The following is a 22,306-nucleotide window of genomic DNA, read 5'->3' as shown; positions in this document are numbered from 1 at the left end:
TTGGTTTAGATTTGTGGACACATGTCCTCAACATTATTATTATTATTATTATTATCATCAGCAAAGCAGTCTTTTAATTCTGAAGTACAGACTGAGTAAAAAAACATCCAGAGGTTTCTGAAGGGACAAGTTGAAACCTGCAGTTTGTCTCTGTCAGTTACTGGAGGTGGGTTGGGTGGAGCTGAGGTGTGACAGGCTGGGACAGTTTGTGGTGTTTTGGTTTGGCAGGACTGTCACATAAATAACTTCAGTCAAGAATCTGTTAAAATGACAGCTGGCAAACAGAGGGCTGTCACAGTCAAGATCAGATGCTCCTGCCATTGAGCCCTCAGGCCTCTCCAGCTAATGACTCTGTCTGTTCAATGTCTTTTCATTAGACAAGCTTAGTTCTCTAATCAAATTTAAACCTAATCTAGTAAGACTTGGGCTGCTTGGTGGCAGGAAAAAGACACAGAGATGTAAGACACTGTGCCTCTACCTTACGATGATTTCGGTACACCAAACGTAGATTTGTGCTCTGGAGTTCAGCTGATAAACTCTGCCATGAGACCCTGAATATCCAGATCATCCAAAATGTCTTTGTGGACGTGAAGCAGTGCCATGTGTGAAAGTCTACTCTGAGTGATAGTGCTACTTAGCCAGGTTTTCAGGCGGTGAAGAGCTGATAGATATAGTAGAAACTCATTTGTCGTTATGTGTGGCTGTGAGTGTGCGTGCATGCTATGCGTAGGCTGAATCACAATCACGTCAAGACAAATCTGATACACACCAATACACACTGAAGATAAATTAAATAATTTCAAAATTACTAAAATTATCCCTCTCTTCATCACACACCCCAAACATTACATACAAAATGTCGTGGAACATAAACAACAACCAGAGATATTTATAAGCTATCATTTTATTGTCATCGCAGTTTTAAAGCTTCGCCACCATCCCGTGCCTATGCTACTCTCTATTCTTTCAACCGGCCAAATTCGTCCCAAAATCAATTTTCATCGTCCCCGACCCTTTTTTTATTGGCCGGGAGGTCCTTGAGCTCAAGCCCTGCTCTCATGTCAACGAGCCACTTCAAAATGACATTAGGTCCAGCCCACAGAGCAGCAGCAGGAGCTCTAACTGACTAAACTACACATACATCACATCAACACAGCTCCTGTGTTGGCCAATGACAACTTCTGCTCTGATTCAGTGTTTCAGTTTTCTTTCAGTTTGGCAAAATTTTCTGATTTAAGCAGGAAGCCACAATGACGGCAGTGCAGCTTTTCAACACTTTGGAGGATTTAAAAGAAGAGGAATTTAAGAAATTCAAATGGTGTCTGCAGCAAGACATCCTGGAAGGCTACCAAAGAATCAAAGAGTCCAAGTTGGAGAACGTAGAAAGGCAGGACACGGTGGATGAGATGGTGAAAACCTATCAACTTCAAGGAGCTCTGAAGGTGACCAAGAAGGTTTTAGAGAAGATCAACAGGAATGATCTGGTCCAGAGTCTGCCAGACACCAGCTCAGGACCAGAAGGTCAGTCTCCCTTTTTAATTTGTATTTTCAGGAAGAAAGGGTGTTTGGACATGAGAAACACAATACTTGTAAGGGAACAGATTGTTATTTGTGACCTGCTGATACAAGTTGTGCACTCGGCAGCAACACATTCTCCAGCTGTAAATGACGCCATGAACGATGCATCATTAGGGCCCGAGCGCCGACAGCGGCGAAGGCCCTATTGAAACTGAAGGAATTATTATTATTTTCCCAGCAAATGAATTGGCTTTTTGAAGGGCTTAACATATTGAAAAACTTACCAAATTTGGCGGTCGCATCAAGTCTGGTGAAAATTTACGTATTTTAAGGGTTTCGGGAATATGCGCGCAAAAATGGCTCGCTAGCGCCCCCTACAATGTTAAAGAAATTGAGCCCCTGCAGTGCGTTTAACGTAGACTTACGAAACTTAGTACACATATGTATCATGTCAAGATGTACAAAAAACGTCATTGAAGCCATACCCTAAGCCCAACAGGAAGTCCGCCATTTTGATTTCAAAGTTTGAAATTAATGCGATTTTGGCCATTTCCACATGTCGTACTTTAACGAACTCCTCCTAGAGATTTCATCTGATCAACTTCAAATTCGGTCTGTGCCATCTTAAGACATTAAAGATGAAAAGTTGTTAAAAGAAAAACTTTTAGTCATAGGGCGTGGCCGTGGCGGGGCGGCCATTTTGTGCGTTTCGCCGGCGAAACAGGAAGTGGGTGTAACTCGAGTGTACATTGTCCGATTGGCTCGAAACTTTTCAGGATTCATAAGAGTCCAACCCTGAGGACAAATAAAGGCCGATATTTACTTAAAGTGATAGCGCCCCCTAGTGGCAACAGGAAGTAGGCCTAAAAGTCAAGGTGCTATACTTTAACGAACTCCTCCTAGAGATTTCATCCGATGGACTTCAAACTTGGTCTCTATCATCCCAACACCTTAAAGATGAAGTTATTAAAAGAAAAACTTTTTGTCTGACGGTGTGGGCGTGGCGGCCATTTTGAGTGTTGAGCGATGAACAAATAAATTGTTGTAACTTCAGTGTACGTTGTCGTATCTGCCTGAAAATTCTCAAGATTGACAAGGGTCCAGGCCTAAGGACACCTACAGGCCATATTTGACTTTTGGTCATAGCGCCCCCTGCTGGCAACAGGAAATGCGCCTTATATGACAAACATCATCCGATTTACATGAAACTTAGAATGTGTGGTCTACATGTGATAATGAGCCGGCCCCTATAATATAACCACGCCCACTTACTCAGGCCACGCCCCCTTTCATAACATTTGAACCGTTTAAGGTAGGGTCTTGTGTGAGGTGTCATTGAACTCAGCAGAGAGTTGCTTCTTCATTGGTGATGTTTGGCCCGCCCCCTATGGTTAAGCCACGCCCCCTTTCATAACATTTGAACGATTTAAGGTTGACCATTGTGTGAGGTATCAATGAACTCAGCAGAGAGTTCCTTCTTCATCGGTGATGTTTTGCCCCGCCCCCTATGCTTAAGCCACGCCCCCTTTCATAACATTTGAACCGATTAAGGTAGACCCTTGTGTGAGGTATCATTGAACTCAGCAGAGACTTCCTTTTTAATTGGTGATGGGTTGACCCGGCCCCTATAATTTAGCCACGCCCCTTTTTATAACTGGTGACCCATTTAAGGAAGAGTCTTGTGTGAGGTGTCATTGAACTCAGCAGAGAGTTGCTTCTTCATTGGTGATGGTTTGGTCCGCCCCCTATGCTTAAGCCACGCCCCCTTTCATAACATTTGAACCATCTAAGGTAGAGTCTTGTGTGAGGTATCATTGAACGCAGCAGGGAGTTCCCTTTTCATTGGTGACGATTTTTTTGGTGTCTGAGTGCCGCGCAAATGCACGGTCGCAAGGAGCGGCGACCGCCGGTGACCCCGACGCGCGCAGAGGAGCGAGGGCCCGTCCATCGCTGCTTGCAGCTTTAATTTAAGATTGTAAACAGTTAAACTATTTTATAGATAAAAAAACAATATTTATTTCAGTGTAGTCTCTATTTGTTGTAACATTACTGTAGTGGAATTTCAAGCTCATGCTCTGTAAGTTGAGTTAGTGGTACCCAGGTCTCATTCAGGTCAGTGGCCAATATAACCTCAGAACCTTTCTAGGTGGACAAGTACTTCAACTCTGTCTCTAACAGTAACAGTTGTATGATAAGACTGCCCAGGTCACGGAGGAAGTCAACACATAACACATTGGTCTCATGACAGCCAATGTAAAAAACAACCACAACAGAAAAGCTGGTTTACACGCAATTTGTTTCGGTCAAGGATGATATTTATTGTTGAGAATAAAGTTGAACTTTCAGTATTAGTGCCAGGCATTAAAAGAATAAATCAGAGATTGAATTAGTTCTTTTTGCATTTTGAGAATAAAGTTAAAATGTTGAAAAAGAATTTGAATTAAAGTCTAAACCCAGAGAATAGGGTCATCATTTTAATTTCAGTTATCATAAAGGTCATTTTGAATATCTAAAGTACACTTTGACTACAAATGTGATTAAAGCTGCAAGCAGCGTTGGACGGGCCCTCGCTCCTCTGCGCGCGTTGGGGTAAATATAAAAATTTTTACCAGGCCTGAAGCGTGTGCAAAGTTTGGTGAGTTTTTGAGTATGATAAGTTCCCCAAAAAGGCGATTCATTGGGCGAAAAAGTAAATATTCCTTCAGTTTTATTAGGGCCTTCGCCGCTGTCGGTGCTTGGGCCCTAATTAAAGCTGCAAGCAGCGTTGAATGGGCCCTTGCACCTTCTTCCACGTTGGGGTTACTGACAGACAGCTCCACGCGGCCGTGCATTTGCGCAACTGTCAGACACAGCGCGCACGGTGCAGTGTGCGCTGTTTGAGATGGTGTATTGCAAATGTTGTGTGGGGCCAGGCCAAACCATGAACAACGACAAAGGAACTCTCTGCTGAGTTCAATGATACCTCAAACAATAGTCTACATCAGAAGGGTCATTAGTTATGGGGCGGGGATAACCGTCATTAATGAAAAAGGAACTCTCTGCTGAGTTCAATGATACCTCACACAAGCGTCTACCTTAAAAGCTTCAAAAGTTATGAAAGGGGCATTACCTGTTTACATGGGTGTGGTTAAAGTATAGGGGGTGGCTTAGTATCACATGTAGATCACTCATAAGTTTCATGTAAATCGGATTCGTAAATCGGTTTGTCATATAAGGATCATTTCCTGTTGCCAACAGGGGGGCGCTATGACCAAAAGTCAATATTGGCCTGTAGATGTCCTCAGGCCTGGACTCTTGTTGATAGTGGGAAATTTCAAGCAGAATGGACAATGTACACTGTAGTTACAGCCACTTTGTCGTTCATCGCTAAACACTCAAAATGGTGTTTTGCTTTTAATAACTTTTAAGGTGTTGAGATGGCACACACCAAATTTGAAGCCCAAGCTCAATTTTATAGCAATTTTTAAAAAATTTTTTACATATAAGAACGTAAGGGGCCGTTCGGTATTTATGGAATGGACCACCGGAGGAAAATAGGGGAGGGTCATGTCTTTTTATTCTTTGTTGAAGGGAGGGTCACCCAACGTATTTTAGTCTAGGGGGGAGGGTCACCCAACTTTTGTATTCATGAAACAGCAACATTTCAAAGTGGCTTGTTCGGTGCATACTTTTCCATGTAGATCTCAGTCTCGGCCCCCCATAGCTAGCAGATGGGTCTGACCCAACAAAGATTGCAACATGACAGCAACACGAGTTTGGAGTTGCTTTCTTTGAGAATGCAACCCAGTGTTTCCCCACACAGACTAATTTGTGGAGGTGCGCCACACAATCAACACCGGCCGCCACATATTGCGTTTCTTTATTCATTTTTTTTTTTTAACGCTATTTAAAACAAGCAACGTATTCGTTCAGCTGCATTTCCTTTCCCTGCTCTCCTCCGTCTCTCTGTCGCTCACGCGTCTCTCTCCCACACACAGATAAACACATCCTCCCCCTCCCTGCACATAGAGATCAAAACGAGAGAAAGACGGCTGCCGAAATTCACAAGTTCACGAAAGGTTGGTATCTCGTGAACACCTTTACATAACATTAAAAAGTCCTTTAAAAAATATTTTATATTCTGAATACAATGTTGTCAGTGTGTTAAATGTTGGAGTCCCGACCCAACCCTTAGCAAATAAGTGATTGCTCCTGCTTTAGAAAGTTAACTAGTCAAGGTCAAAACACTATATGTAGCAGCTGTGAATCAAATAAACGTTATGTCATTTTTTTACTCTTACACTGAATGTTTGCTGCTTCAATCCAGATGAGTATTGAAAAGTATTTTCCGGGACTGAAAAAGGCACGTGTTGAGGATGAGGATCAGCCTGAACCGGAGGGATCAGTCTTAAACAGAGCTGAACAGTCCCACCAGTGGAATTAGTTATGTTATTAATTTGTTTACAATATTTTCAGGCTTCAACCAGTGAACGACAGGGTCAGGGAGAGAAAGAAATAGATTTGTTAGGCATTTAAGTAGGAGAGGAGGACAGCATCCAACAGTTTAAAATCTTTAATTTTGACCCATAAACACCAAAAGTTGCAATACCTCGAACGATAATGTCATATAAGTGTCACGGTTTGTCAGGAATGGCTTGGACCCAAATGCAGTTTAGATGATTTATTAAACAAAAATTAAGTACATACCAAAAAATCCAGAAAATAACAGGCAAAAACTAATTCCAGAACAGATCTCAAAAACTGGAAACTCAGAGACGAAGGGTAGACTCCAGACACAAACAAACTCACAGAACACAGCAACAGAATAAAATGATCCGACAAGAGACAAGGGAAAACAGAGAGACTAAATACACAGGGTAATGAACACTGACAAGGGACAGGTGATACAACAGGTGGAACAAATCAGGGTGGGGCAGAACAATCAAAAAAGGCGGGAAACAAACAAAGACAGGAAGTAAACTAGACAAGACAAGGGAGACAAGACAGACTACAAAATTTAACAGGAACCAAGCAAAACAGAAAAAACAAGACTACCACAATAAAACAGAACAAAATACCAAAACTCTGACAATAAGTCATGTTACAACATGCCATTTTAGGCCGTTTACAGGTATGGAACTGTTAGAAAGTCCTCTTTGGAGATTAAACATGTCCATCTGAAATTGGGTCAGCAGAATCTCAAGACCTTCACGGTGCCAAATTGGGAAGCTTCTGTGTTACCGTGGAAGGAAGTGCCATGTCGCGCAATTTGCATATTTCACCATAACACAGGAAGCTGTTAACTTGACTTTACGCTGTCCAATCTGCCCCAAATTGCTGAAGACATCTATACGCCTATATTAAGTCAAATTTATAGCGCTACCCACTGACAACAGAAAGCTAGTTGTATGTGACACAGATCATCTAATTTACATGAAATAAACATGGTGTGGTCTACACTTGATATACAGCAACATGACGTTATTAGTGTGTTCTCTAGCACCACATAGTGGACACAGGAAGTGGTACAAAATGTAAAAAACTTCATTTTTAGCGACACTTGCAGCACAGGAAATAACGTCTAACTCATGCCCACAGTGTCTGATGATCAATCATTGACCAGCGTTCCATCAGTTTCCCCGACCCGAATGTGGGAGGGCTCGTTCATGAATGCTCGCAACATTAAATAAACTGTATTTTGAATGTTCTCTTTTCTTTTCATTCACACTATGTGTAGATATAGCTGCTGTGAGCATTCTGCAATCTGAAGATCAGTTTCTGTGCGCCATCTGTCTGGATGTGTTCACTGATCCTGTCAGCACACCATGTGGACACAACTTCTGCAAAAACTGCATCACTGAACACTGGAATACTAGTGACCAGGAACTGTGTCCCCTGTGTAAAAAGGTTTTCAACACAAGACCTGAGCTGCACGTCAACACTTTCATCTCTGAGATGGTCGCTCAGTTCAGACAGTCAGCTCAACAGAAAGCCAGAAGCAGCAGCAGCTCAGAGCAACAAGTGTCCAAAACAAGAGAAGTTCCCTGTGACGTCTGCACTGGAACCAAACTGAAGGCACTGAAGTCCTGCGTGGTGTGTCTGGTCTCCTACTGTGAGACTCACCTGGAGCCTCATCTGACAGCTTCACGTCTGAAAAGACATCAGCTGATCGACCCTGTGGAGAACCTGGAAGACAGGATGTGTACGAAGCACGATAAACCTCTGGAGCTGTTCTGTAAGACCGACCAGACATGTGTCTGCATGCTCGGCTCTGTTTTAGACCACAAGACGCATGATGTTGTTCCTCTGAAAGAAGGATATGAAGGAAAGAAGGCAGAGCTGGGGAAGACAGGGGCTGAAATTCAGAAGATGATCCAGAAGAGACGACTGAAGATTCAGGAGATCAAACACTCAGTCAACCTCAGTGAGGAAGATGCAGACAGAGAGATAGCAGAAGGTGTTCAGGTCTTCACTTCTCTGAAGGAGTCTGTTGAGAGAGGCCTGAATGAGCTCATCAACACGATCAAAGAGAAGCAGAAAACAACAGAAAAACAGGCCAAAGCTTTCATCAAAGAGCTGGAACAGGAAATCTCTGAGCTGATGAAGAGGAGCACTGAGGTGGAGCAGGTGTTACGCTCTGAAGACCACCTCCATCTTCTCCAGAGTGTCCAGTCCCTAAACATCCAACAACCTCCACCCACCAAGGACTGGACAGAGGTCAGCGTCCGTCCATCATCATATGAGGGGACTGTGGTGAAAGCTGTGGTTCAGCTGGAGGAGACACTCAGTAAAGAGATGAAGAAGCTGCTTGAAGCCGAGCTGAAGAGGGTCCAGCAGTATGCAGTGGATGTGACTCTTGATCCTGATACAGCACATCCTCAACTCATCCTGTCTGATGATGAGAAACAAGTGAATCATGGTGATGTGAGGAAGAATCTCCCAGACAACCCAGAGAGATTTTCTTATCGTGTTTGTGTTTTAGGAAAACAGAGTTTCTCTTCAGACAGATTTTACTTTGAGGTTCAAGTTAAAGGAAAGACTGAATGGACTTTAGGAGTGGCCAGAGAGTCAATTAAGAGGAAGGGAAGCATCACACTGAACCCTCAGAAAGGTTTCTGGACTATAGCGTTGAGAGATGGAAACGAGTACAAAGCTCTAGCTGACCCTGCAGTCCTCCTCTCTCTGAAGTCTCCTCCTCAGAAGGTGGGGGTGTTTGTGGATTATGAGGAGGGTCTGGTCTCCTTTTATGACGTAGATGCTGCAGCTTTTATCTACTCCTTTACTGGCTGCTCCTTCACTGAGAAACTCTTCCCATACTTCCATACTGGTAATAACTATGGTGGTAAAAACTCTGCCCCTCTGATCATCTCTCCTGTCAGAGTAAACTAATCACTGATCTTATTTGAGGTATTGATTTATTTTCAATCAAGGGAACAAATGTACATATTCATATATTTTTCATCTTATTTTCTACAGAATCTGTTTCCTGTGGTGACTGATTTACACTTTATTCCATTTATTATCATATGGTTAAATGTGCAGCAGTTCTTTGCAAATGAAATCAAACTTCATCTTGACATATTTGGTGTCTTTAGAAACTGATTTCTTCTGGAAGTTATAATAAATGTCTGTGGGTTTAAAGAAACACGCCAACTTATTAGGACTTTAGCTCATTCATCCTAACCCCCAGAGTTAGACAAGTCCATACATACCCTTCTCATCTCCGTGCGTGTTGTATCTCTGTCTGACGGCCCCACCGGTAGCTTAGCCTAGCACAGATCCTGGAGGTAACCGGTTCCAACTATCCTACTGCTCCGAATAACTGACAAAATAACGCCACCATGTTCCTATTTACATGTTGTGATTTGTATATGTAGTGGAGGATAAGCCCCACTATGTAGGGGTGTTATTAGTATAGTTCTGCTCTGAACGACTGGAAGAGTACAACATCTGGGTCTGTATGTCCCAGCGCAATTGGCCCCAGTACCTAATTCAATAAGTATGTTGTTACCTATCTGGCTGATCTCCCTGATCAACGTTAAGCAATGAAAGTATGGTAGGATGGGCTTCAGGACTCGTATCTCTAACACAGTGACCACCTGAAGTGTGATGTGCTCCTAAACCAAACTTAAGGTTTGCACAATCTCCCCCCTGTATCCTATACCTAGCTAGATAGGTGGGGGACCCCTACTCCAGAGAAATATAAACCCAATATAATTTGCTATAACAACTGAGTAGATATCTCAACAAATTATTTATTGATTGACCCTTTAAAATACTGTAAATCAAACCTAGTCCAATTAAATTTGACCAGTATCAACTCTGCTATTGCAGGAATTAATTCCCCCAAAAAATTACATAAAACCCAACTAAGGTTCAATGTGACAGAAAAACAATACTTTTCAAAAAATGTTTCTCACTGTAGACAATCCCTCTTTTGTTTAACAGATATTCCACAGAGAAAGAAATAAACACCAGCTTGCAGTCAACAAAAACCAAAGCACAGTTTTAGTAAATCATTGACATCAGAGCATGCTAATTATCTTTAAATGTTCAGCAATCAATAAGTTCAACCAGAATCACTTTTTGTTTACACTCACTGTCCCTCCAAAGGTGCAGATTTGAGTCTGCTGAAAGTCTATGACAGCAGAAGTCTATTGTCCGTAACAGTATTACAGCCTTAGCTGCTGACGCTCCCAGTCCACGGTCAAAGTAGCAAAAAATAAACCATACCTCAGGCTCTGGTGTAAAGTAATGAACAAAAATCCGTGGCGACAGAATATTCAGAACGGTGTGCCATAAAACTAGGGTGAATCGCTGAGATGGCGTCTGGATGGCAGGAAATCCTAACTTCAATATTCACTCACAGGATAACGTTCTCTTTGCAGGTGCGGGTCTGTGAGACGAGGTTGCTCTTCAACTCCTTCCAGTCACGAAAACTCTCCTTTAGAGCTTAACTGGCCGCTAAGTAAAATTAGACAACGCTCCTTTCCACACCTTTTACCGTCAAGGCTACCCGGAGGGCGGCTAACATCAAAGACTCTGTCGCTATTGCTAATTGCTTTGCCGACTTTTGTTCAGCTGAGGAAATGTGTCCTAGATGACGCGAACAGATTCAGCCCTTACTTAAAGCTTAGCAACTCCGACTTGTTGTCCGTAGCCTACCTCATACAATAATTTGGTTCTTTTTTTATTCCGTTCAAGCGAGAGTGGGGCTCTCTAGTAAACTTCTGCGTGCCTTCCTTTTCCGCCCCGCCATTCCACACTTCTTTCTTTTCTTTTCACCCCACCCCCCTCACACCGGATAGGCTATATTTACCTTAACTCTTTACTCCTGATAGGGTGATACACCTGTCACAAGTGATGTGGGGCATTAACTATCTGTACCGTTACATATAGTCACAGCTTGTACAAATAACAAGGTCACATGAGACACAGCCATCTTCTAACCCAGGGACGTCACTAGGATTGAAAGACAGGGGGGCTTAGCCCCGAGGCTATGCAAAACTTTCTCTTTCAAAATCTTACTTACAAACTCTAAAGTTAGCTTTTAGATCCATCAATGCTGCATGGGGGGGTTTACTTAGGCCACACTGAGCTCCTGCTGAGTTCTTCTTTAGGCTAAGACTTAACCGCTATCTATCTACCCGTGTAAATGTGTGGTAAAGTAATACCATACCTAATTCCTCTCTCTATTAGATAAGTTGCAGGTCAAAATAAGACTATTTAATTACTAGGGGTGTGACGATACACATTCATATTGAACCGTTCGTTACGAGGCTTTCGGTTAGGTGCGCATTACAAACGGATGTATCTATGTATGCTCATATATAGCCTAGTCTACATTAAGGCAACATCTACATACTTGTTTAATTTATTACAGCAAAGGAATGCAGAAAGTTAAGTTGGTCAGAATCAAGCATATATAATAAATATGAAATAATTTAGTTTAGGCTAAGCCTTGGTGCCTCTCTCTCTCTCTCTCTCTCTCTCTCTCTCTCTCTCTCTCTCTCTCTCTCTCTCTCCTAAAATATCTTCCAGTATCCATTTGTTCAATGAATTGAAGGATATACTGATACAATAGCATTAACAGTGACACTATGATATTTAGGGACTGATATTGTTTTAATACTATAGAGATAGCAGGCTATATTAATGGTAAAGAATAGAGAGCTTCGGATAGCTTACTAGGTGAGCTATTTCTTGTATGTCACTCGTTTACACTAGCTAGACCAATGTTTTCTATAGCCAACTAAAATATTCCTTTATCTTTACCTTAAGTAAATGTAGCTGAAGTGAAGCAAGTAAAAGTCATTAACAACAACTTACAATTTCACCCTGTATCACTCACTGTGTGTGCGGTAGCAAGTCCAGACCAAAGATTAGCGACGAGACAAGATAAATCCTGCAGCTACTGCAACACAGCGGTCTGCAGCGTTCTGAAAGCTGCCAGTTTAAACCAATGAGAAGAGACAAGACGGTGTATAATCTTCATGGCCATTGACTCTTTGTACTTCTGTCTAACTTTCGACTTTCTGGCTTTTTTGTAGCTGGATATATTATTTGTTGTCTCTAATTATGAATTTGGATAATGTTAATGATGTGAGATACTTGATACAGTTGCATTTTGAGTCATAAATTGGCGAAAACAACATTTTATTTCTCTGATTTCCTGCTTTGTTTTAATGCTGCCTGGCGCTCTCTCTCTTCAGTAACTCTCTACCTCGCTCGTCCACATACCGTTACCGTGCCAGCGGCCGCTCGTGAGCCTCTCTCTAAAACAGCCATTTCCACCAGTTGACAGTTTGTGAAATAAAACTAAAACAGACTGCAGTGCACGACGACACCAACAGATGAATGGTGAAGGAAGATTGATTCCACGTAGGGAGTGATACAGAGTGCACTGTAAAAAAAAAAAAGAAAAGAAAATCTAATTATTATTTTTCTTATTATTTGGGGGGGCTTAGGAACATTTTGGGGTAGCTTCAGCCCCCTAAAATAGACCTAACGACGTCCCTGTTCTAACTGTATATAAACTGGGAACTATATTCTCAGAAAGGCGAAGCAGTGCTACTTCTGCTACTTGGGCGGAGTCATATGCTTGCAGCACCTGAGAAGATGGCTGTGTCTCATGTGACCTTGTTATTTGTACATGCTGTGACTCTACAAATCACAACATGTAAATAGGAACATGTTGGCGTTATTTTGTCACTTATTGGGAGCAGTAGACTAGATGGAGCCGGTTACCTCCAGGATCTATGCTAAGCTAGGCTAGATGGAGCCAGTTACCTCCAGGATCTGTGCTAGGATAAGCTACCGGTGGAGCCATCGGACAGAGTTACAACACGCACGGAGATGAGAAGGGTATGTATGGACTTGTCTAACTCTGGGGGATACGGAGAATAAGACAAAGTCCCAATAAGTCGGCGTGTTCCTTTAACAGAGGTTTAAATAGATATCGTCCACATAACGTGTGTCATGATGCATCAAATTAATGTGTTGATTATGTAATCAGATACATATTCATTTGTATTTGATGTGTAGTCACAGAAAACATATTGCTGAATATTTCATTGTGTCATGAATCTTCATTTAAGAGTGAGGCCTATTACATCCCATAATGTCTACAGAACACAGTATGTGTTGTTATTATACCGGGTATAAAAAGTTAATGGATGTTTCTATCTTGTCTGAAAGTGTTTTAGATAATTACTGGTCACTTTGGGCATTTTTTATTTGATTCATGAATTCTGTAAGATGGTTTATGAGTCAAAGAAATCTGTAAATATGTGATTATAGAATAAAAACTGTAAAATAAAGCAGTTGTTGAACACAAGGCCTGAGTAAGCAGTGACTTGAGCTCTGGAGGAAATGTCCAGTAAGCAGAGCTTTGTTAGCAGTGCTGTTCTTTAATAAAAACTGGTCTACACAACAGGATGTGGACATATTCTGATAAAATCTATTGCAGATATCTAGAAAGTTCTTTCTGACTAGGAAGAATTAAATACAGATATCTGCAATAAATATCCAATCTAGCTACTAAATGTTAAAACGGCCACTTATGCAATTTAAGGATTCAAATTTAGTTTTGACTAGTACAATGAAAGTTGTAGATATCTTGAAAAACAATTGCTACAAGTATGAATGTTATTGTGGATATCTTTAATTACTATTCTGACTAGTTAGAATATAATATTGACTAGGAGAAATGCTATTATAAATATCTAAAATGTAATTACAGATAGGAGTGTGGTTCGATTAAATGTTAAAACAGCCTGCCGTAGCACCTAAGACATTTTTCCTGTTTTCATCTATAGTTGTTCTGCAGAGCTTCTTCTTGTGGGTAACGTCTGACAATAACGATAACTTTAGTTTTCTATGTTGTAAGTTGACATTGTATATTGTATGTATATTGTGTAAAGCCACATTTCAATACTGACAACAAATGTTGTATAATCTCTTACTTCATTCAGTTATTTTTGGGAAATTTGGTTGAAAGAAACCCAGATTTCTGATATAGGTCACATTTTACTCTGATCTGCTCCTCCATAACTCAATCTATTTAATCATATTCATCATCATATATATATATATATATATATATATATATATATATATATATATATATATATATAAAAAACAGTCACAAACAGCTGTCCCAATGCTCTAATATACAACCCAAATATCCAATCAGAAATGATTTGAACAACCTTAAATTCATCCTACCAACCGAGCCTTTCATCATCCTGTCCTGTAATCGTGTCCAAGAAGCTGAACCAACTCAAATAAAGTTTATCCCACTTGTCTAACCCAGGCTAAATCAAACAGAGCCATCATCTACAACTTGTTCCCTGTTGTATTCTAGTGTCTGCTGTTCCTGTCATGGCCTTCAAATAAATACTGTCTTTCATTTTGGGTCAGAATTTGATGTACAAAGATGTTTTTTCTGCATAAAAGTAAATAAACATATTTCCGGTGTTGGAGTAATACGGCTTGGGAGTGTTGTGTGTGTGTGTTTACTATTTTCTGTATTATTGTCTATAAATGAGATGATTCCCTGGTTATCCCTTTAATAAATGAATTAAAAGAAGAGGTTTGGTCTCAGTCTCTCAGTCAGTCTGCATGCATTTGACAGATTTATAGAATAATATTTAGGCACAATTATGAAGTGAGAATAACTTATAATGTGGGTTTAAGTTCACAGAGCAGTTTATTCATTCATAATATCATTGGTGGAGATGCACCGTTGAGTTATTGGTGTGTGTGTGTTTGTGTCTTTGATTTTATAATTCTGGTTTTAGTTAGACTACTTTGAACTGCATCTCTGTGGTTTGGGTTTAGCTTCCGTTGCTAGGCAACAGTCTGGCCACTTGTTTAGAATGTTTGTTTACAACTGTGAAAAGGTCTGTTGTGCCATTTGGAAAATGCTTTATCTTCTACACACACTGGATACACACTCGCTTTGGACTCTCAACAGGAATACAACTTTAACGTTTAAAGAGGACGTGCAGCTGTCCAGCGTCTGGTTGTGTACCTGAACACACCGCAGTGCAGACCGCTCAGAGTCTCCGCCAAAACCCCGGTGGTAAGTAACGTTCCAGCTGATCATATTTACACTTTCAACAACAGGATGGACACTAAACTTCAGCTCTACTCAGGCACCAAGTCACACTCTTCCTCTAATGTGAAATTGGTAACAATAGATGACTGTTTGTCCCAGTGGTGTAGTCTAATGTATTGTGTATATATGTTGTATTGGGTATACCTTACTGTATATTGGCCAGAATCTGCATTTGGGGGAGGGGAGGCCATATCATAGTGGGGGGTTTGGGTGTCCTCCCCTAGATATACTTTTATGCACCAACGGGGGAAATACCTTTATTTAGCCTATGTGAAGAAGAAAAACACAGATGTATATATCAAAAAATATAATGGAAAGTATGTTGTTGCGTGTCATTGGGAATTTTGAAGTGGGTATATGGAAATCCTGGAGCTTCCTTAGTGGGTATCAGGGGCATCGGACTGGGGAGAAAAGGGGAATGAGTACCCAGGGCCCTCATGTGAGGAGGGCCCAAAAAGATGCTAGATTGAATAGCTGTGGAGGGGCCTTTCTACAGGGCCAGAATTTGGTGCTACGCCCCTGGTGGGTATAGTGGGTATACCTGCGTATCACGTAGACTACACCACTGGTTTGTCCACAGTAGCCCACTTTTTTAATCAGTTGTCAGGATTTTAGTTTGGCTACTTGGAACTGCATCTCTGTGGTTCTGGTTTAGCTTCCATTGCTAGGCAACAGCCTTGTCACTTGTTTAGAATGTTTGTTTACAACTGTGAAAAGGTCTGTTACTGTTCATAGCAGGACACTTATCTTACCTTATTGTATCTAAAAGGTCTGTTACTGTTCATAACAGGACACTTACCTTACCTTATTATATCTAAAAGGTCTGTTACTGTTCATAGCAGGACACTTACCTTACCTTACTGTATCTAAAAGGTCTGTTACTGTTCATAGCAGGACACTTACTTTACCTTATTATATCTAAAAGGTCTGTTACTGTTCATAACAGGACACTTACCTTACCTTATTGTATCTAAAAGGTCTGTTACTGTTCATAGCAGGACACTTACCTTACCTTATTGTATCTAAAAGGTCTGTTACTGTTCATAGCAGGACACTAACCTTACCTTATTGTATCTAAAAGGTCTGTTACTGTTCATAGCAGGACACTAACCTTACCTTATTATATCTAAAAGGTCTGTTACTGTTCATAACAGGACACTTACCTTACCTTATTGTATCTAAAAGGTCTGTTACTGTTCATAGCAGGACACTTACCTTACCTTATTGTATCTAAAAGGTCTGTTACTGTTCATAGCAGGACACTAACCTTACCTTATTATATCTAAAAGGTCTGTTACTGTTCATAACAGGACACTTACCTTACCTTATTGTATCTAAAAGGTCTGTTACTGTTCATAGCAGGACACTTACCTTACCTTATTGTATCTAAAAGGTCTGTTACTGTTCATAGCAGGACACTAACCTTACCTTATTATATCTAAAAGGTCTGTTACTGTTCATAGCAGGACACTTACCTTACCTTATTGTATCTAAAAGGTCTGTTACTGTTCATAACAGGACACTTACCTTACCTTATTGTATCTAAAAGGTCTGTTACTGTTCATAGCAGGACACTTACCTTACCTTATTGTATGTAAAAGACATCATCAGTATTTCATCACATCAGAGATCTCACTAGTGGATAGTTCCCTAAGCATGATGGGATGTTGAAAACTAATCTTACAACAAGGCACCATTTGGTGATTAATCTACATTTGTGCTGTTAGTCTACATAACAATGTATATTTGCCAAAGAGAACAGTCTTCTCAATGTTCAATTAACACTGTTGTTTTTATTAAAAGAGTCCATTTACAAAAAGGTGGGGGGAAACTATTTACTGATCACTTCCTACATCCTGCTTCCTCTGGCTGTTTCACAATAAAAAACTTTCCACCAGAGAACCAGTGGGAGGCTTTTAATGTGAAGAAACTGGAGGAAATGAAATGTGTGTGTTATGAAGTAAGCAGAGCTTTTTTAGCAGTGCTGTTCTTTAATCTAAATTAGTCTACAATAGTCGTCAAAGTAAATGTATTGAGCCTCTGTGACAATATTAAATGTATTTATTTATTTGTTACATTTTGTTTTACAAAGTTAGGAAAGCAATGATTAAGTTCAGCCTGTTGTTACACATGAATAATCTTTCACACAGTAGGCTTGGGCCAGCGGTTTCTTTTCTGATTGGCGTACTTGTTGGTTAGATTTGATTAGTTAAGGCATGAGGAATGAGATTGGTCAGGGTTAGAAAACCAGAACAAGCCAATCAGAGGCAGAGTAGGACGGGATATTCTCACGCCATCTTAGGAAATGCTAATTCGCTCCACCCATTGCGCAGTAAATTGCTGTCAGCGACTCCGTTAGTTTGTTTGTTTATATACAAACATAAAATATTAATCACGTTCCCATATGTTAGGCAAGCTACTTGGAAAGTTTACTGACCTAACCTACTTGTTAGTTATCAACCGTTGGCCTAGTCTGTGCGGTGTGTCCGACGGCTGTTCCACCAACACCAATTCAACATGTTGAATTGGCATGGGTGGCCGTCGGCTGAACAGCCAATTCATCTGATTGGCTGGTCAGCTTGGAAACAAGAATGAGGAAAACAAACAAACGACTGTGACACGCACACCCAAGGCTCCTTTCATTTTTCATCTCATCTGATCAATCCGATACACACAGAAGTGTCAAAACTGGTCAAAATTTACGTTTGAATGTTCCTTCTAAAAACACACAGGCTCAAACTATTAGAATAACTAGTTTTGCCCATTATGTCCATAAGATATAACATAAAACAAGATATACATAATTATTTGTTGCCAGGTGAGTGACATTTTAGTTTTGCTAATTTTCGGTAACAGGTGTACGATGAAGCCATGTTGGGTGGGTTAAATTAGCAAGCTAACGTTAGCCAACGAGCCAGCAGCCGGCTGTTCGGTTCTCCACTCCGCTCCAACTGTAGGGAGACTTCTTTGCCGAGAGAACGGATGACAGCCCGGGAGATGCACAGTCCAGTTAGCCATCTCCCGGTACCGCTGTCTTCCCGGCGGGGAGTGAAGCAGAGGGACTGTAGGCTCTGTTTGGTTCTGCCGCTGCTAGAGTAAACGCTGTATGTTGTGGGTATCATGGCAAAGGTATCCAGTTTCCCTTGTTGAATGATGAATAGATTACCGCTGCCTGCTGGTATGGGGAGTTAATTCCTTGCACACATGCAAGGTACTTGGCCGTCAGCTGTAGTCTGTGTGGTGTGTTCCAGTGCTAAATGTTGGACAAGACAAAGGCAACGAGGGCCGACGAGAGGCGGCGCCACAAGTGGCCGCCGTCTGCAGTAGTCGGCGGCTGTTGGCTTGGTGTGTCAGGATCTTTAGTGATGTCAAGCCTTTAATGACAGTGAACACAAACTCAAAAACACAGTAACAAAATACAGCTGGGTTTAAGAAACTTAACACCCACCTCACTGATGGTTAGAACTAAACAAGCTCTAAAATGGTAATTACCAACAGCAAAAAGCAACATCTGGGTTTTGGAACATGAAAGGGAATAGGGCTGGGAAATATATTGATATTATATCAATATCGTGATATGAGACTAGATATTGTCTTAGATTTTGGATATCGTAATATTGTGATATGACATAAGTGTTGTCTTGTACTGGTTTTAAAGGCTGCATTACAGTAAAGTGATGTACTTTTCTGAACTTACCAGACTGTTCTAGCTGTTCTATTATTTGCCTTTTCCCCGCTTAGACATTATGTCCACATTACTGATGATATCGCCGAAATATCGATATCGAGGTATTTGGTCAAGAATATCGTGATATCTGATTTTCTCCCTATCGCCCAGACTTAAGACGGAACACTTAAACTACTCAATAGTCATGATGGGAAATGTTGGCTGTTGCTACAATAAGCTATGCTTAATAGGACAGTTAAGGCATGTGTTTGTTTTTCAACAAATAACTAAAACTGTATTTTGAATAAAATGTTTTTGTTCTCTCCCACCTACATGTGTAGATATGGCTGCTGCAAACTACCTACAATCTGAAGATCAGTTTCTGTGCTCCATCTGTCTGGATGTGTTCACAGATCCTGTGACTACATCATGTGGACACAACTTCTGCAAAAACTGCATCGCTGAACACTGAAATACCAATGACCGGTACCTGTGTCCCCTGTGTAAGGAGGGTTTTACCACAAGACCTGATTTGAGGGTCAACACTTTCATCTCTGAGATGGTTGCTCAGTTCAGACAGTCAGCTCAACAGAAAGCCAGCAGCAGCAGCTCAGAGCAACAAGTGTCCAAACCAGGAGAAGTTCCCTGTGACGTCTGCACTGGAACCAAACTGAAGGCCCTGAAGTCCTGCCTGGTGTGTCTGGTCTCCTACTGTGAGACTCACCTGGAGCCTCACCTGACCATGTCAGGCCTGAAAAGACATCAGCTGATCGACCCTGTGGAGAACCTGGAAGGCAGGATTTGTACGAAGCACGATAAACCTCTGGAGCTGTTCTGTAAGACCGACCAGACATGTGTCTGCATGCTCTGCACTGTTTTAGATCACAAGACGCATGATGTTGTTCCTCTGAAAGAAGGATATGAAAGAAAGAAGACAGAGGCTGAAATTCAGCAGATGATCCAGAAGAGACGACTGAAGATTCAGGAGGTCAAACACTCAGTCGACCTCAGTGAGGAAGATGCAGACAGAGAGATAGCAGAAGGTGTTCAGGTCTTCACTTCTCTGAAGGAGTCTGTTGAGAGAGGCCTGAATGAGCTCATCAACACGATCAAAGAGAAGCAGAAAACAACAGAAAAACAGGCCGAAGCTTTCATCAAAGAGCTGGAACAGGAAATCTCTGAGCTGATGAAGAGGAGCACTGAGGTGGAGCAGGTGTTACGCTCTGAAGACCACCTCCATCTTCTCCAGAGTGTCCAGTCCCTAAACGTCCAACAACCTCCACCCACCAAGGACTGGACAGAGGTCAGCGTCCGTCCATCATCATATGAGGGGACTGTGGTGAAAGCTGTGGCTCAGCTGGAGGAGACACTCAGTAAAGAGATGAAGAAGCTGCTTGAGCTGAAGAGGGTCCAGCAGTATGTAGTGGATGTGACTCTTGATCCTGATACAGCACATTCTAATCTCATCCTGTCTGATGATGGGAAACAAGTGAATCTTGGTGATGGGAGGAAGAATGTCCCAGACAACCCAGAGAGATTTTCTAAGTGTGCTAGTGTTTTAAGAAAACAGAGTTTCTCTTCAGGCAGATTTTACTTTGAGGTTCAAGTTAAAGGAAAGATTGAATGGATTTTAGGAGTGGCCAGAGAGTCAATCAAGAGGAAGGGAAGCATCACACTGAAAACTCAGAAAGGTTACTGGACTATATTGTTGACAAATGGAAATGGGTACTATGCTCTTCCTGACCCTCGTGTCCTTCTCTCTCTAAAGTCTCCTCCTCAGAAGGTGGGGGTGTTTGTGGATTATGAGGAGGGTCTGGTCTCCTTTTATGACGTAGATGCTGCAGCTCTTATCTACTCCTTTACTGGCTGCTCCTTCACTGAGAAACTCTTCCCATACTTCAGTCCCTATCTGAATGAAGATGGTAAAAACTCTGCCCCTCTGATCATCTCTCCTGTCAGAGTAAACTAATCACTGATCTCATTTCAGGTATTGATTTATTTTCAGTAAAGGGAACAAATGTACATATTCATATATTTTACATCTTATTTTCTACAGAATTTGTTTCCTGTGGTGACTGATTTACACTTTATTCCATTTATTATCATATGGTTAAATGTGCAGCAATTCTTTGCAAATTGAATCAAACTTCATCTTGACATATTTGGTGTCTTTAGAAACTGATTTCTTCTGGAAGTTATAATAAATGTCTGTGGGTTTAACAGAGGTTTAAATAGATATCATCCACATAACGTGTGTCATGATGCATCAAATTAATGTGTTAATGAATATTTTTTTTTTCTTCTCATTTTAAACATCTAAAATTAAAGGTAAAGTGCAAATCTGATGGGACAATTAGGATCTAAGAGGTTTATGGGGTAAATTGGTTGTCTGATGTTTTTATTTGTTATATTTCTCAATAATGAGACAGGAAAGAAAAAGTCTGAATTATTGTGGCATAATTGCAGAAATAAAATTTGTTTGTTGAGACCAAGAATGTTAATGGTGTTATTCCTAAATCAGTTCTTCTGATATCACTATAAACTGCTGGTTCTGTTCTTTCTACCACAACAGTTGTACCTTTTACTTTTAAATGTAAGCCACTTTCCTATTTGGAGAACCTGCTGTTGTTCTTATTATGAAACTGATAATTTAAAGTGTTTAGACATAATGGTTAACCCTCCTGTTGACCTTGGGTCAAAGTTGACCCATTTTCTAAAAGTTTGTATATCAGAAATTTGGGTTTCTATCAACCAAAATGTCCAAAAAAATAACGTGGATCCATATGATGCTCTTCACAAGTAAAATAAATGACCAGTTCACTACTTTCTTTGAATTTGGGTGTTTTATTTAATTTTATAGCATTAAAAAAAAAAAATGATAAAAGAACGTTGAAAAAAGTGACAAAAATTACGGAAAAGAACGTCAAAAAAAAGCGCAGAAGAAAAGTGACAAAAACATCGGGAAAAAAAAACTTGGAAAAATGTGACAGAAACGTCAGAAAAAGCAGCAGAAAAAGTAGCATGTGGGCCGGAAGACAACATGAGGGTTGTCCTCGTTTACAAAAACGTTCAATATCAGAACTCTGACAAAAGAACGTTGAAAAAAGTGACAAATGTTGGAAAAAGCTACAAAAACGCAGGAAAGAAATCGACAAACATTTTTTTTAAAATGCTGAAAAAATTACCAAAAAAAAGATCGCCAAAGGTTAGGTGACAAAAACTTGTTTAAAAAAAGTGACAAAAAAAATGGAAAAAAGTGAAAAAATACATTGGGAAAAGCGACAAAAACTTCTTAGTAAGTTGACAAAAACATAATTTAAAAAAACGCCAAAAAAGTGACAAAAAATTCAAAAGAATGTGACAAAAACATTGGAATAAAATCTACAAAAACAGCAGTGCCCAGGAGGTGACACCTCTCTAGCTACCAGTCCACCTCCGTATTTCAGTTCGTACGGGGACTTGAACTATCGACCCTCCAGTTCCCAACCCAACTCCCTATGGACTGAGCTACTGCCACCCCC

The 22,306-nt window shown here is 40.8% G+C and overlaps 2 protein-coding genes across 2 annotated transcripts in view; both read left to right on the top strand.

Moving 5' to 3' along the window:
- Positions 1 to 22,306, top strand: part of LOC118494928 (E3 ubiquitin-protein ligase TRIM39-like) — a 214,681-nt gene that overhangs the window by 189,921 nt on the left and 2,454 nt on the right. The window contains exon 3 of the mRNA XM_036000615.1: positions 19,726 to 20,476. Coding sequence (XP_035856508.1) covers positions 19,741 to 20,476 — 736 coding nt within the window. The 5' untranslated portion in view covers positions 19,726 to 19,740. The remainder of the gene's footprint in view (positions 1 to 19,725; positions 20,477 to 22,306) is intronic.
- LOC118494893 (E3 ubiquitin-protein ligase TRIM39-like) lies at positions 1,245 to 9,044 on the top strand. The gene is made up of 3 exons (XM_036000564.1): positions 1,245 to 1,521; positions 7,235 to 7,572; positions 7,831 to 9,044. The coding sequence occupies exons 1-3, from the start codon at positions 1,251 to 1,253 to the stop codon at positions 8,884 to 8,886; spliced, it is 1,665 nt and encodes a 554-aa protein (XP_035856457.1). The 5' UTR covers positions 1,245 to 1,250; the 3' UTR covers positions 8,887 to 9,044.

The sequence above is a fragment of the Sander lucioperca genome, chromosome 4 (genome assembly GCF_008315115.2).
Source record: "Sander lucioperca isolate FBNREF2018 chromosome 4, SLUC_FBN_1.2, whole genome shotgun sequence".
Taxonomy (NCBI): Eukaryota; Metazoa; Chordata; class Actinopteri; order Perciformes; family Percidae; genus Sander; species Sander lucioperca.
Note: the sequence above shows the minus strand (reverse complement) of the source record. Positions and strands in the feature narration are given on the sequence as shown.